Below are 12,048 nucleotides of genomic sequence, written 5' to 3' on the forward strand. Positions count from 1 at the left end.
GCTTATCTTTAAAGGCCAAAAATTGATACCTAGTCCATAACAGCTGTAGAGTGTACACACGGTCACCACAAATGGAGATCTTACAGGACTGTGTTTCTCAGCCTTCTTTACTTGTGCCTAATATTACTAAATGTTTTAACCTCATGGTCTCCTTTAATTGGTATTAACATTCACCATTAATCATACAGTAAGCTAAAATCAAAGCAATTGTAAAAGTGATTATACTTGAAATTTCACTCATTTGCCCACCCTGATTGAGAATTGCAGTTTTGGCTGAAGCTCTTACTACTTGAGCTATAATGTTCTATATCTGTGTCTTTGCTTTTATCTCAGTGCTCTTGAATGTTGTACACAGGTTATAAAATCAGGTAAAGGTAATGAGATATAGGAATTAAGATAAAGATAGTGAAACTTCAGTATATTAGAACAGCAAGGAAAATAATGAATGTAATATGGTTATTTTATGCCTGCTCTAGCTACTTTATACTTTAGCTACAGTAGTACATTAGTGATTTATTATTGTATAGCAAATTACCCTAAAATTTAGCTGCTTGAAACAATAAACATTAATTATCTCACACATATTCTGAGGGTCAGGAATCCAGAACAACGTAGCCAGTGGTCCTGGCTCAGGGTTTGTCTTAAAGTTAAAATCAGAATGTCAGCTGGTACCGCAGTCATTTAAAGCCTTCACGAGGCTGGAGGATTTGCTTCTAGTGTTACTTACAGTGAGTCTAAGGCTTCATTCAGCTCCTTGCCATATGGCCTCTCTGTAGGACTGTCACATCATGACTTCCTCCAGAGCAAGTGGTCCAATAGAGAGCCCAAGGCAGGACCCCATCTTGGCGGTGATATGCCAACCCTCTGCCCTGTTCATTTGGTCACATAGGCCAACCCTGGGGTTGCGGAAGGGATTGCATAAGTTTATGAACACCAGGAGACAGGAATCATTCAACAGGCCATCTTGCAGACAGGCTTCCAAAAGCGCTCTGCCTCAGTTGTGTCTGCCCACTTCAGTCCTCAGTTTATGTGGTCTTTACTTTATGCTGGGTCACAGTGAAGTAACAAGTTCGTCCTGACTACAACATACACCTAACTTTGCTAATTATCTTCTTTTTTACTATGGAAAAGTCCTATTATTGACAGATAAGCTTTTACAGTTTATAGACTTTTCGGACTTTTTCTGGCTAACAGATTCTTTATTTAAATCTTTAGACTGTGCTTAATGTAGAGTAGATAGTAAAATTAAATGTGTTTTGCCACAGAGTAACTTTTCAAATTATTATTATCATTAAGAATGAAGAAACAGATCATGGCTTTACTTGTTTTCTTTTTTAGTTGGCCAAGTAAAATTTGATCCACCCTTAAGGAAGGAGACAGAACCACATCATGAACTTGTAAGTAGTTTAGTCTTGGAATGTTAACATTGAAAATAAATGTTTTAATAGTCTTCATGATATATTGGAACTGACTTAAAAAGCTAGTTTTTAATATTTTTAAATGCATTTGGGGAAATAAAAAGGTAAATAATCCTGAAATTCAGAGTAAATAAATCTGTGTTGCTGAGATTGAATATTTTCAAAATTATTTAGGAGAAACTTACTAGCGTTACCACCCTCTAATTAAATGTTTTTAATGCTTAATTTTTTTATTTAAATTTTTAAAAAAATTTTTTTAATTGGCCCTTTTTTAAAATTTTTGTTCTTCAGTTTTTAAACAGCTCTTTGTATATGTATTTATTAGGATAAATGCCATAATTTTAAACTAAATTGTTGCATCAATAAAAGTCCTTCTTACTAAATTTATGGGCAGTCTTTTAAGAGTATAGGCCAGTTTTTTAAACATCAGAGTCAAGTCAATCTTTTTGGGGTACTAAAACTCAGGAGAGACTAGGCATACATAGTAGGTCAAGTTTGTCATTCATTTAAAACTTGCTAACTGAATGAACTTTCTTTTCATGATTCTTTTTTGTTAATGTTTTATATTTCTTTCCAGATACATGATAATATATTAGATATAACATTAGAAGCAAAATACTTTGCATATATTTGAGATGTTAACATTCTATGGAAGAATAAAACATGAGACTTAAAAAATAAACAGAATTAATCCTAATGCAGTTACTTTACCAGAGGTCCAGATCATGTTACATCACTTTTCTAGTTAATAATGAGAAGAAAGTAACTGTTAATATGTACTAAAGGTGGAAGTGGGAACTTCCTTCTTAAATGTAGTGCTTATTTTAACCCACTTGACTAAAGACATCCAGAAGGAGTCTTTAACCTTTAACATTTGGAGTTATTCTAATTTAGTATACCAGCATGGAGGAAAGGAATGTTAAAGAAAAATTCTTAAAATGATCATATTACGGTATTGAAGCCTGACATTTATGTAAAGGATAGAGAAGGTTAAGAAGAAAAAGTAGTCATGATTTTTATAAATGCTAATTGTATTTTGTTAATGCAGTTTATTTGCTCTTTCTGTTTTTAAGTTGGCATTGCATGTATTTAAGTTCTGTACTAATTTAGTAACTGCATTGTAGAGCTGATTTGTTGCAGTGTTACTGTTTTAGAAGCTTAGTATGATTTGACTTTGCATTCGCCTTAACAAAATTATGTTAGCAGGACTTATTTCACTTAAGAAAATTTCCCTTTGTGAATTTATGGCTTTTAGTCTAAGTGTCAATAACTTGGGTTTCTTGGTCTCTGCTAAACAGCCCGACAGTGATGGTTTTTTGGACAGTTCAGAAGAAATGTACTACACTGCAAGATCTAATCTGGTATTTCTCATCTTCTGATTTTCTTTGTCAGAATTGTTTTAGTCTTGTTTTATTTTTTTAATCAAACATTTTGTCCAATTTTAGTGAACCAATTTAAACATTGTTGTATAAGTTCCTGCTATTTAGCAAGCTTCCATATAGTATGGATTATAGAAATCTTTTCTATAACAAGTTAAATAAATATATCTACTCAAACATATTACAATGTTGCAATAAAAAATTCAACATTTTATGTAAAAACATTTAATTTTATGACTCAGATATGTTTTTTTAAATTGCATTTCCCTATAAAAATTCCCAGTTTTAATATGACTTATTTTCATGAACTAAGAACCACTCATATATATATATCTCCATTCATATATATAAAACTATTTCTATATATTGCATAAGTTGTATATGTAATTTTAAAGAATAATTTACACCTAATTAATGAAGAAACCAGTCTCAGATGAAATTTTAGTTCAGTGGCACTATGTAATATCTAGTTTGCTCAAGCCAAAATTTGGATTACAAAGCCTCCTTGACATTAGAAATATTAAGACTGTCTTACCATTAGATAAGAAAAGATGGGACATTAATCCTGGTGAATATTAAATAAATAATACTTTTAATAGTTGCTATTAAATAAATAGCTGCTTCTGTAGTTGGCCAGGGCCCCAGCTGCCTTTAGTTTAGTCCTGGATTTCACTTTTCTGCCTTTTCAGTGAAATTTTCCTTATCTTAACTTCTTTCTCTGCTTAAATAATATACCTCTTTCATTTCGGGTTGAGGAATTATACAACATTTGTCCTTTTATGACAGACTCACTTTACTCAGCAAAATGTCATGATATCTTCAGGATTCATCCACATTGTAGCATTTGTCAGAAACTTCTTTTTTAAGACTGAATAATATTCCATTTTATGTATAGACCACATTTTGTTTATTCATTGATCCATCAGTAGACACAAGTTGCTTCACCTTTTGACTTTTGTGAATAATGGTGTTATGAACATGGATAAACAAGTATCTGTTGATTCTCTGCTTTCAGTTCCTGTACGTATGTAACTACAGTGGTAATTGCTGGATCATGTGATAATTTTACATTAAATATCTGAGGAACAGCCATACTGTTTTCCATAGTACTTGCATCATTTTCCATTCCAGCCAGCAGTGTATAAGGGTTCTAATTTCTACACAGTACTCATCAATACTTGTTATTTTCTGACAAGGGAAGGGGAAGTTTTATTTTCTTTGTTTGTTAGTTTTTAAATAATAGCCATCCTAATGGGTGTGACCTGTCCTTAGTTATTTCAGTTTCCTAATTTTGTCAGTCGTAAAACCTTGGCATTTGAACAAGATTTTTTTTTTAATTATAGTTTATTGATTAGGCTATTACAATTGTCCTGACTTTTCCCCCTTTGTTTCCCTGTACCCAGCACCCCCAACTCCCTCAGGCAATCCCCCCACCATTGTTCATGTCCATGGGTCATGTGTGCAAGTTCTTTGGTTTTACTCCATTTCCTGTACTGGACTTTACATCCTGATGGCTATTCTGTAACTACCTACTTGTACTTCTTAATCACCTCGCCTCTTCACCCATTCCCCTACAACCCCCTGCCTCAATCTGGCAAACATCCAAATTCTCTTAGTATCCCTAATTCTGTCTCTTTTCTTCTTGTTTGATTAGTTTGTTTTTTAGATTCTATAGTTGATAGATATGTTTTTTGCCATTTTATTGTTCATAGTTTTGAATTCTTTTTCTTAAATAAGTCTCTTTAACATTTCATATAATAATGGTTTGGTAATGATGAACTCCTTTCCTTTTTTCTTGTCTGGAAAGCTCTTTATCTGCCCTTCAATTCTAAATGACAGCTTTGCTGGGAAGAGCAATCTTGACTGTAGGTCTCTGCTTTTCATGATTTTGAATATCTTGCCAATCCCTTCTAGCCTGCAAAGTTCCTTTTGAGGAATCAGCTCACAGTCTTATGGGAACTCCCCTGTAGGTAACTTCTTTTCTCTTGCTGCTTTCAAGATTCTCTCTTTATCTTTAAACTTTGGCATTTTAATTATGATGTGTCTTGCAGTGGGCTTCTTTGCATCTATCTTGTTTGGAATTCTCTGTGCTTCCTGGTCTTGTGTGTCTATTTCCTTCACCAAATTTGAGAAGTTTTCTTTCATTATTTTTTCAAATAGATTTCCAATTTCTTACTTTCCCTTCTCCTTCTCGCACCCTTATGATGTGAATGTTGGACCTCTTGAAGTTGTCCCAGAGGCTGCTTATACTATCCCCATTTTTTTGGATTCTTTTTTCTTGTTGTTGTTCTGATTGGTTGTTTTTGTTTGGTTGATTGATTGGTTGGTTTTTGGTTTTTTGTTTTTGTTTTTTTGCTTCCTTATGTTCTAAATCATTGATTTGATTCTTGGCTTCATCCATTCTATTGTTGTTTCCCTGTAAATTGTTCTTTATTTCAATTAGTGTATCCTTTGTTTCTGACTGGATTTTTTTTTGTGCTGCTGAGGTCCTCACTAAGTTCTTTCAGCATTCACATAACCAGTGTTTTCAACTCTGCATCTGATAGATTTCTTATCTCTATTTCACTTAGATGTTTTTCTGGAGTTTTGATCTGGGGCGGGGGGGTGAGGGTAGTGTGTGTGTGTGTGTGATGTTTCTTTGTCTCCTCATTTTGGCAGCCTCTCTGTGTTTGTTTCTATGTATTAGGTAGAGCTGCTTTGACTCCGTGTCTTGGTACTGTGGTCTAGAATAGTAGGTGTCCTGCAGGGTCCAGTGGCACAGCCTCCCTTATGACCCAAGCTGGGCACTCAAGGTGCACCCTTCATGTGGGTTGAGTATACCTTCATCTTGTAGTTGAGCCTTGATTGCTGTTGGCAGATCAATGGGAGGGATTGACCCAGCCAATCAGCTGCAAGGACTGGCTGTGACCACTAACCACCAGCTGCCACCCTCCACAGAGGATCAGCTGGGCAAGGACAGGGTGGTGATGCTCCAGTGTGGTCTGTAGCTGTCCACTGGGTACGCTCGCCCTGGGATTTCCCCGGGTGGTGCAGGCCAGGGTCAGCCTCCACCTGTTTCCCCTGGGGCTGCCCTTCCTGAGCTATAAAGCAATCTGAGGTGGCTATCACTTGTGCTGGGCTTGGAGATTCCCAGGCAAAGTCAAGCTCTGAATCTGGGCTGGCTGTTGCTAGTATTGGTCCTGGGGCTCTCGGAGGCCAGTTTTTGCTTGTTTAATTAATTTAGGAAGTTGTGAAGTATGAGCCAAGCCCAGCCATTCATATGGAAAAGCAGCTTGGGTGGGCCTGCAAGTTGTGTGGGGTGGAGTCTCTGTGTCTCCGAGGTAGATCAGACATTGTTAGCCAGGTTCATGGAGTCTCTGATATGACACCAGCTTGCCAGCTCTGTGCCTTTGTATGGGGAGGGGTTAGAAAAGAACAATGGCCTCTGCTTGCCTTGATGCCAGACACTTCAGTTTCTCCCAGTGTGTCACTGGTGCCTTTCAAGCTGCTGCCCCAGTGCTGGAGCTCAGAAGGAGTGAGTCTGAGTAGGAGTCTGTGTTTGTGTTCTCTAAGAGGAACTGCTTAGGGCTCCAGTTTTCCACTGACTCAATCCCTTCTGGGTTTTGCAGCCAGAAGTTATAGGGACTTGCCATCCTGGCACTGGAACCTGGGGCTGGAAGACCTGGTATGGGGCTGGGGCTCCTGGCTCCTGAAATATCCCTCCCACATTTTTATCCACCACATATGAATGTGGGGCCAGCCTGTTGCGCATCTGCACCTCTCCTGCCAGTGTGGACAGACATGGTTTCTGTAATTCTGTAGTTATCAGACTTCCATTCAGTTCAATTTCTGGCAGTTCTGAGTGATGGTTGTTCTGTATTTTAGTTGTAATTTTGATGTCGTTGTCTCAAGAGGCGAGCCATGCCTGCCTATGCCACCATCTTGACCAGAGGAAACAAGATTTTATCTCTTACAAATACTTGTTGCTAGCCACTGGAAACCAGATGAACCTCAAATGTCTAGCTGTCATCGTAGTAGGCAGTTGCCACCAAGATGGCAGCCCTAAGTCTTTTTGGACCCAGAAAAACACACTGCCTTATAAAAACCTTGCTGCCTAAAAGTTTCATGTCATCAGTGATTTCTAGTTGTTTTAAGTTCTAAGTGTATTCATTTTATGGTTTTGTAAGTGAATTTTGAATACAACACCTCAATTTTCATTACTACAATAAAAGTGATTTTTTTTTTAATTAGGCAATTATAATATGTGAAACCAGAAGAACAGAGCTTGACTTTTTAGGATTGTTACTGAATAAAAGAAGTCTTTAAACTTTGAAAGATGTCCAAGTTAAAAACAAAAACAAAAAACATTACAATGTGATAATTAAATACCAACAGTTTTGCCCATAGCCATGTAGATATGTTTATTTTATCTGTTTTTGGATTAAAAGATTATATTATACATCTGTTCATCTGATGCTAATTATTTTTAATTTGCCTAGTTTTGCTGTATATTTTGGCCCATATGCCAATAATGAAAAATATATTTAAAGTTAATTGTATGTAAAACTTTATGTTAATTGCTATGGAGGAACATGAATAGTAACATTATTACTTTGGAGAAGCTTACAGTCTACCTGCGATATAATAAAATATTTAAGATAGAATTCAAAACATATTAGGAATAAATATAACAAAATGACTTTTAAGATTATTCCTGAATTAGATCAAAATTGAATAAAGTCTATAAATAAAGTTCAATTTATTCTGGAAAAGAAACAGTAAATGGCAACTTTATTTTTAATCTGTTACATTAATGTTGTATGGTTACTTTTCTTATCCAATATTTAAGACAGTTTCTAAGGTGAGCTCATTTCATAATTGTGCGATGATAGGACATTTTCTAGAATGTCAAACCTAATCTGCTGGTATTGGTTTCCAAGCTTGCCGTATAAAAGCTGTGTTACTTAGTTTGAGTCTTCTTAAGCCCTTCTGCTTTTATTAGTCAGAATACTCCTTGATCAGTTAGTGTTCTGACTCCACTTGCTTTTCTAACTTTCTAAAAAATAAAAACATCTTTTTGAATTATTCAGGATTCAATCCCCTTTTACTCTGTAAATTATCTACCACGTTAAAGGGTATCTTAACAATTTTATTCGTACGAGTTTTCTCATTTTTTTAATGAGGGAAAAAATTTCTTCTTTTTCTTGGTTAAAATATATTGGTAAAGTATTTTTTTCTTTTGTGTTTTTGTAGCCAACTGTATCGATTCTATTAACTTCCTGCTGTTTTCTCATCAAGTATAGACTTTGTAATCTCCTGAGGGAAGTAAAAAAAAACAAACCATAATAAGATCTTGGTCATATATTTTCTCTTTCCAGTGTTCCATGTCACATCGTTTTTCTTTTTCAGTTTCTTTCTGGCACCACGTTTTCTTAGAGGCTTTATCCTAGGTTTAGAATTACTCCTCGACTCATTAAAAAAAATGACTGAAGTTAGTACTTTGTGACTCAGAAAGATATTTTAATTGAACTAGTTTGCCCATCTTAAATTTTTGTTGCAATGTTCGGATTGAGTCTGTACTAGGCTATGGAATGTTTTCAGTCCGTGTGTTATTTATTCTACTTGACTGTGTTGTGCAGTATTGGTGTTCACTAGTAAGTTGATGCTTAATTTATGCAACTAACTTTTTAATGTCTGTCCTGGCATGTTCAAATGTATTCTTATTTAGCTTTAAAAAAAAAAAAAGATTTAATTTATTATTTATTTTTAGAGAGAGGGGAAGGGAGGGATAAAAGGAGGGAAACATCAGTGTGTGGTTGCCTCTCATGCACCCCCTACTGGGGACCTGGTCTGCAGCCCAGGCATGTGCCCTGACTGGGATTTGAACTGGCAACCCTTTGTTTCTCAGGCCAGCACTCACTCCACTGAGCCACACCAGCCATTGCATTATTTAGCTTTTTAAGGCCCCATTTTACCATCACCTAGACCCTATATTTTGATAGCTTTTTCACATATAATTTTGGCAGAATTTTGTTACAGAATAGCTTCCAAGTCCTTTTAAAAAGAGTTTTAGATCAGTCTTTCATAAATTGCCTTAAAGATACATAAATAACTACTAACTTTGCCCAGGTTTCACATTGCTTTTCTCCTTTTTATTTCTGTTCATTTTTCTTGGCTGATTTACTGTCTCAGTTTTTGCCATATAATAATAGGTGCTTGGTAAATAATAGCTGAATTAAATGAGATTAGATACTTACTAGAAGGACTTAGTGTAATTCTTTTACTTAATGATATACCCAGCACATTGTTTCTGTTCCATGGCTATTAAAACATAACTTAATATACAGAGAAGGAATTAATAAATAAGCCCCTTTCAATGTTAGCTTCCTGGCGGGGCTTCACACATGGCACGTTTAGTCCTCAGAGTTGGATCTATCTACACTTTTTCCCCAACATGAATGTTATTCTAAATATGAACCTGTACTCAATTTTCTATTAAAATAATGTTAGTTTTTTTAGACCCTTCTCTTAAAAATCATTGTCATCAACCTCACATCAGTGTTTAAGGAACAGGAGCTGTGGGCACTCTGAACAAATGTTTGCTTTTGGAAGCTGTCATTTGATTAAAGGTTTAAGAGATTATTGGCTAAAGAAGTTGCTAGCCTGGTAGAGGGCCCAGTTACCTACACAGCTGAGGAAAACAAACTTGAATTTGGAAATGTACTCATTGAGATAGTACTCTGTTTACTGAGTATCAAAATTTAAAGGTTCCGTACAAAGTCATGACCACTTAGATTGTTCAGCATAATAATTGTGTGACAGGATATCAGTGAATTTATCCTATCAAGATGTATCATTATAAATTCAAGAGGATATCCCTTTTTATTAGAATTTTATGTGATACCAGTGTGACAAGTTGACTAATCTTTTTTGTGGTGTATTATCTTTCATTGGTAAGAACATTTATTATATGTATGGAAGAACACAACTATTGAAGGAGACAAAATGTGAGACGTGTCTAAACTAGGATTTTGATTTTGATTTTCATCAGATATTTTTTGACAGGTCTTGTAATACTTAAATGTTGAAGAGCTTTTCACTTAAATGTAATGTATTGCTTCGAATCCTTATTTCTAGGCTTAGTAGTATTGTGATGTAGAATCATTTTCATGTATATTATCAAAGCTGAAGTTAGGTGTCCATTTATAGGAAACAAATGGCATTTGAACAAGCATTTATTTAGGGCCCAGTTAATGTGTGCTAGGTATTATACTAGTCCCTGGGCTGTGGGGAAGAGATGGATTTAACAGTTTCCCTTTGGAGAGGTCACAGCCTGGCAGCTATTTTTATAGACTTGTAAATAAATTAATTAAAATGCAAAATAAGTACTGGAGAACTAAGTGTTAAAATGCTTGGAGACTTGGAGAAGGTTGCAGCTATCTTCCTGAACAGTCTTGGAAGGCTGCTTGCTCCAAGGAGGTAACTTTCGCACTAAGTCCTAATCGTGCACCCTGACAGTATCTTCTAGCACTAGAAAGCATTCTGAGTACGCTACATTCTGATGAAAATAAAATTCATTTGAAGTGTTAAATATTTCCCCTTTATTGTTAAAACAGTGCTTGAAACACAGTGACTCTAAGAATGGGGAGAGGAAAGGAATTCAAGAAGGTGTTTCAGTCAAGCACATATATATTATTTGTCCCTTTCAATTTCAATTTTTAACTCTCTACAATATGCATCATTTAGTGAGAATATTTAAATAGTTGAGGAACTATCCCAATAATATTGAAGTTTTGCTGCTTATACTTGTCTTTAAAAATATATCAAAACTCCTGACATACAATTCATAATCTTTTGCAAGTCCATATATACAATTTACTTTAAAAGAGCATTTTATTTCTTTAAAAAATTATTACTTGTCTAAAGCAGTAGTAGAAATATGTGAATGTGTGTATATAATTATTGCAGCTCTTACATACAAAGACAAACCCAAGATTTTTGTTGCTTGTCTTCTGTAATTGTTTTTGCTTGATTATAGCTTGAGAATACTTTGAGCTTTTTTATTACTAAAAGCTGACTTTACAAATGTTAATTACAATGACAATAACCTTAAATGAAACTTGCATATGTTATTTATATGAGTTCCCAGAAAAATATTGAACTTACCTTTTATGGTGGGAAGTCCTACAATACTTTCTTTTTTAAGAACATATAGCAATACAGATTTATTTGAAGTCTGGGGTTTCTCTTTTAAAACTAATATATATTAGTATATCATGATTTGTGATATACCATTTCACTAACTATTTTATTTTGTATTGTTAGGATCTGCAACTAGAATACGGACAAGGACACCAAGGTAGTTACATTTTAGGTGCAAACAAGTAAGTAAAGTTCTTTTAAAATTAAATTTAAATTCAGGAATAATTGTTGCCCTAAATATTATGTTTTTATAATTATAGTAGTAGAAATAGTCTGGTAGATATATTTTATAATGTACTTTTAACTTTTTTTTTTTTTACTGCTACCTTGCTAATCATTTAATAATTGTTATAATGGGAACAGTCACCTCAAATTTTTTATATCAATCTATTTTATATATTTTACTTGTTAGAGAAAACAAAGTATGTTCCAACCGAAGATGATAATATGCTTGAGCAATTTCTTTCTTTTATTTTTTTAATTTTATTAATATATCTCCAAAGAGAGGGGACGGTGGGGAGAAAGTGAAGGAAAGAAACATGGATCACTTGCCTCTTGTGGCCATGACTTGGGTCTTGGGGACCCGGCCCACAAACCAGGCATGTGCCCTGACCGGGAATTGAACCGGTGATGCTCTGTTCGCAGGCTGGCCGCAGTCCACTGAGCCACACCAGCCAAGACTATTTCTTTTATTTTTAAAGTTGACCTGTTTATTCCTTACAAAGCTTGCTTTGGTATGTCTCTTGGATGTGTTGGCTTCTGAAAACAGCTGGAAATACACTGTTTAGAAATCTCAATTTTTTAGCTAGTAACAGTCCTTTAAAAAGCGAATAGAAGTTAAAATGTGCCTGAAGTCTTAAAAGTTATCAATTTATGCAGGAAATAAATCCGAAGATTATTTAGGCCGTACCCTAGACCACACACTGTCTAGGTGGTACAGGGCAGAGAGGAAAAGGCAGCTTACAAGGTGTAACAATTTCGGTTGTGCATAGACCTGTAAGTTAGCAGGATAAGGGGACAGCTCTCTGCTGTTTCCCATGGATTCTCTTACTGTCCTCCCAGCCCTTCCC

At 35.2% G+C, this 12,048-nt stretch overlaps 1 protein-coding gene across 5 annotated transcripts in view; it reads left to right on the top strand.

The window, feature by feature from the left end:
* MAP4K3 (mitogen-activated protein kinase kinase kinase kinase 3) overlaps positions 1-12,048 on the top strand; it is a 131,984-nt gene that overhangs the window by 81,674 nt on the left and 38,262 nt on the right. For 3 of the 5 annotated variants that reach the window (XM_054567546.1, XM_054567510.1, XM_054567518.1), the window contains exons 14-16: positions 1,339-1,397; positions 2,717-2,779; positions 11,102-11,160. In XM_054567546.1, the coding sequence (XP_054423521.1) occupies positions 1,339-1,397; positions 2,717-2,779; positions 11,102-11,160 (181 nt within the window). The remainder of the gene's footprint in view (positions 1-1,338; positions 1,398-2,716; positions 2,780-11,101; positions 11,161-12,048) is intronic. The other 2 variants (XM_054567530.1, XM_054567538.1) reach the window with 1 other exon arrangement.

Source organism: Pteronotus mesoamericanus, unplaced genomic scaffold, assembly GCF_021234165.1.
Source record: "Pteronotus mesoamericanus isolate MK-2021 breed Mesoamerican mustached bat unplaced genomic scaffold, CSHL_Meso_final contig_101, whole genome shotgun sequence".
NCBI lineage: Eukaryota > Metazoa > Chordata > Mammalia > Chiroptera > Mormoopidae > Pteronotus > Pteronotus mesoamericanus.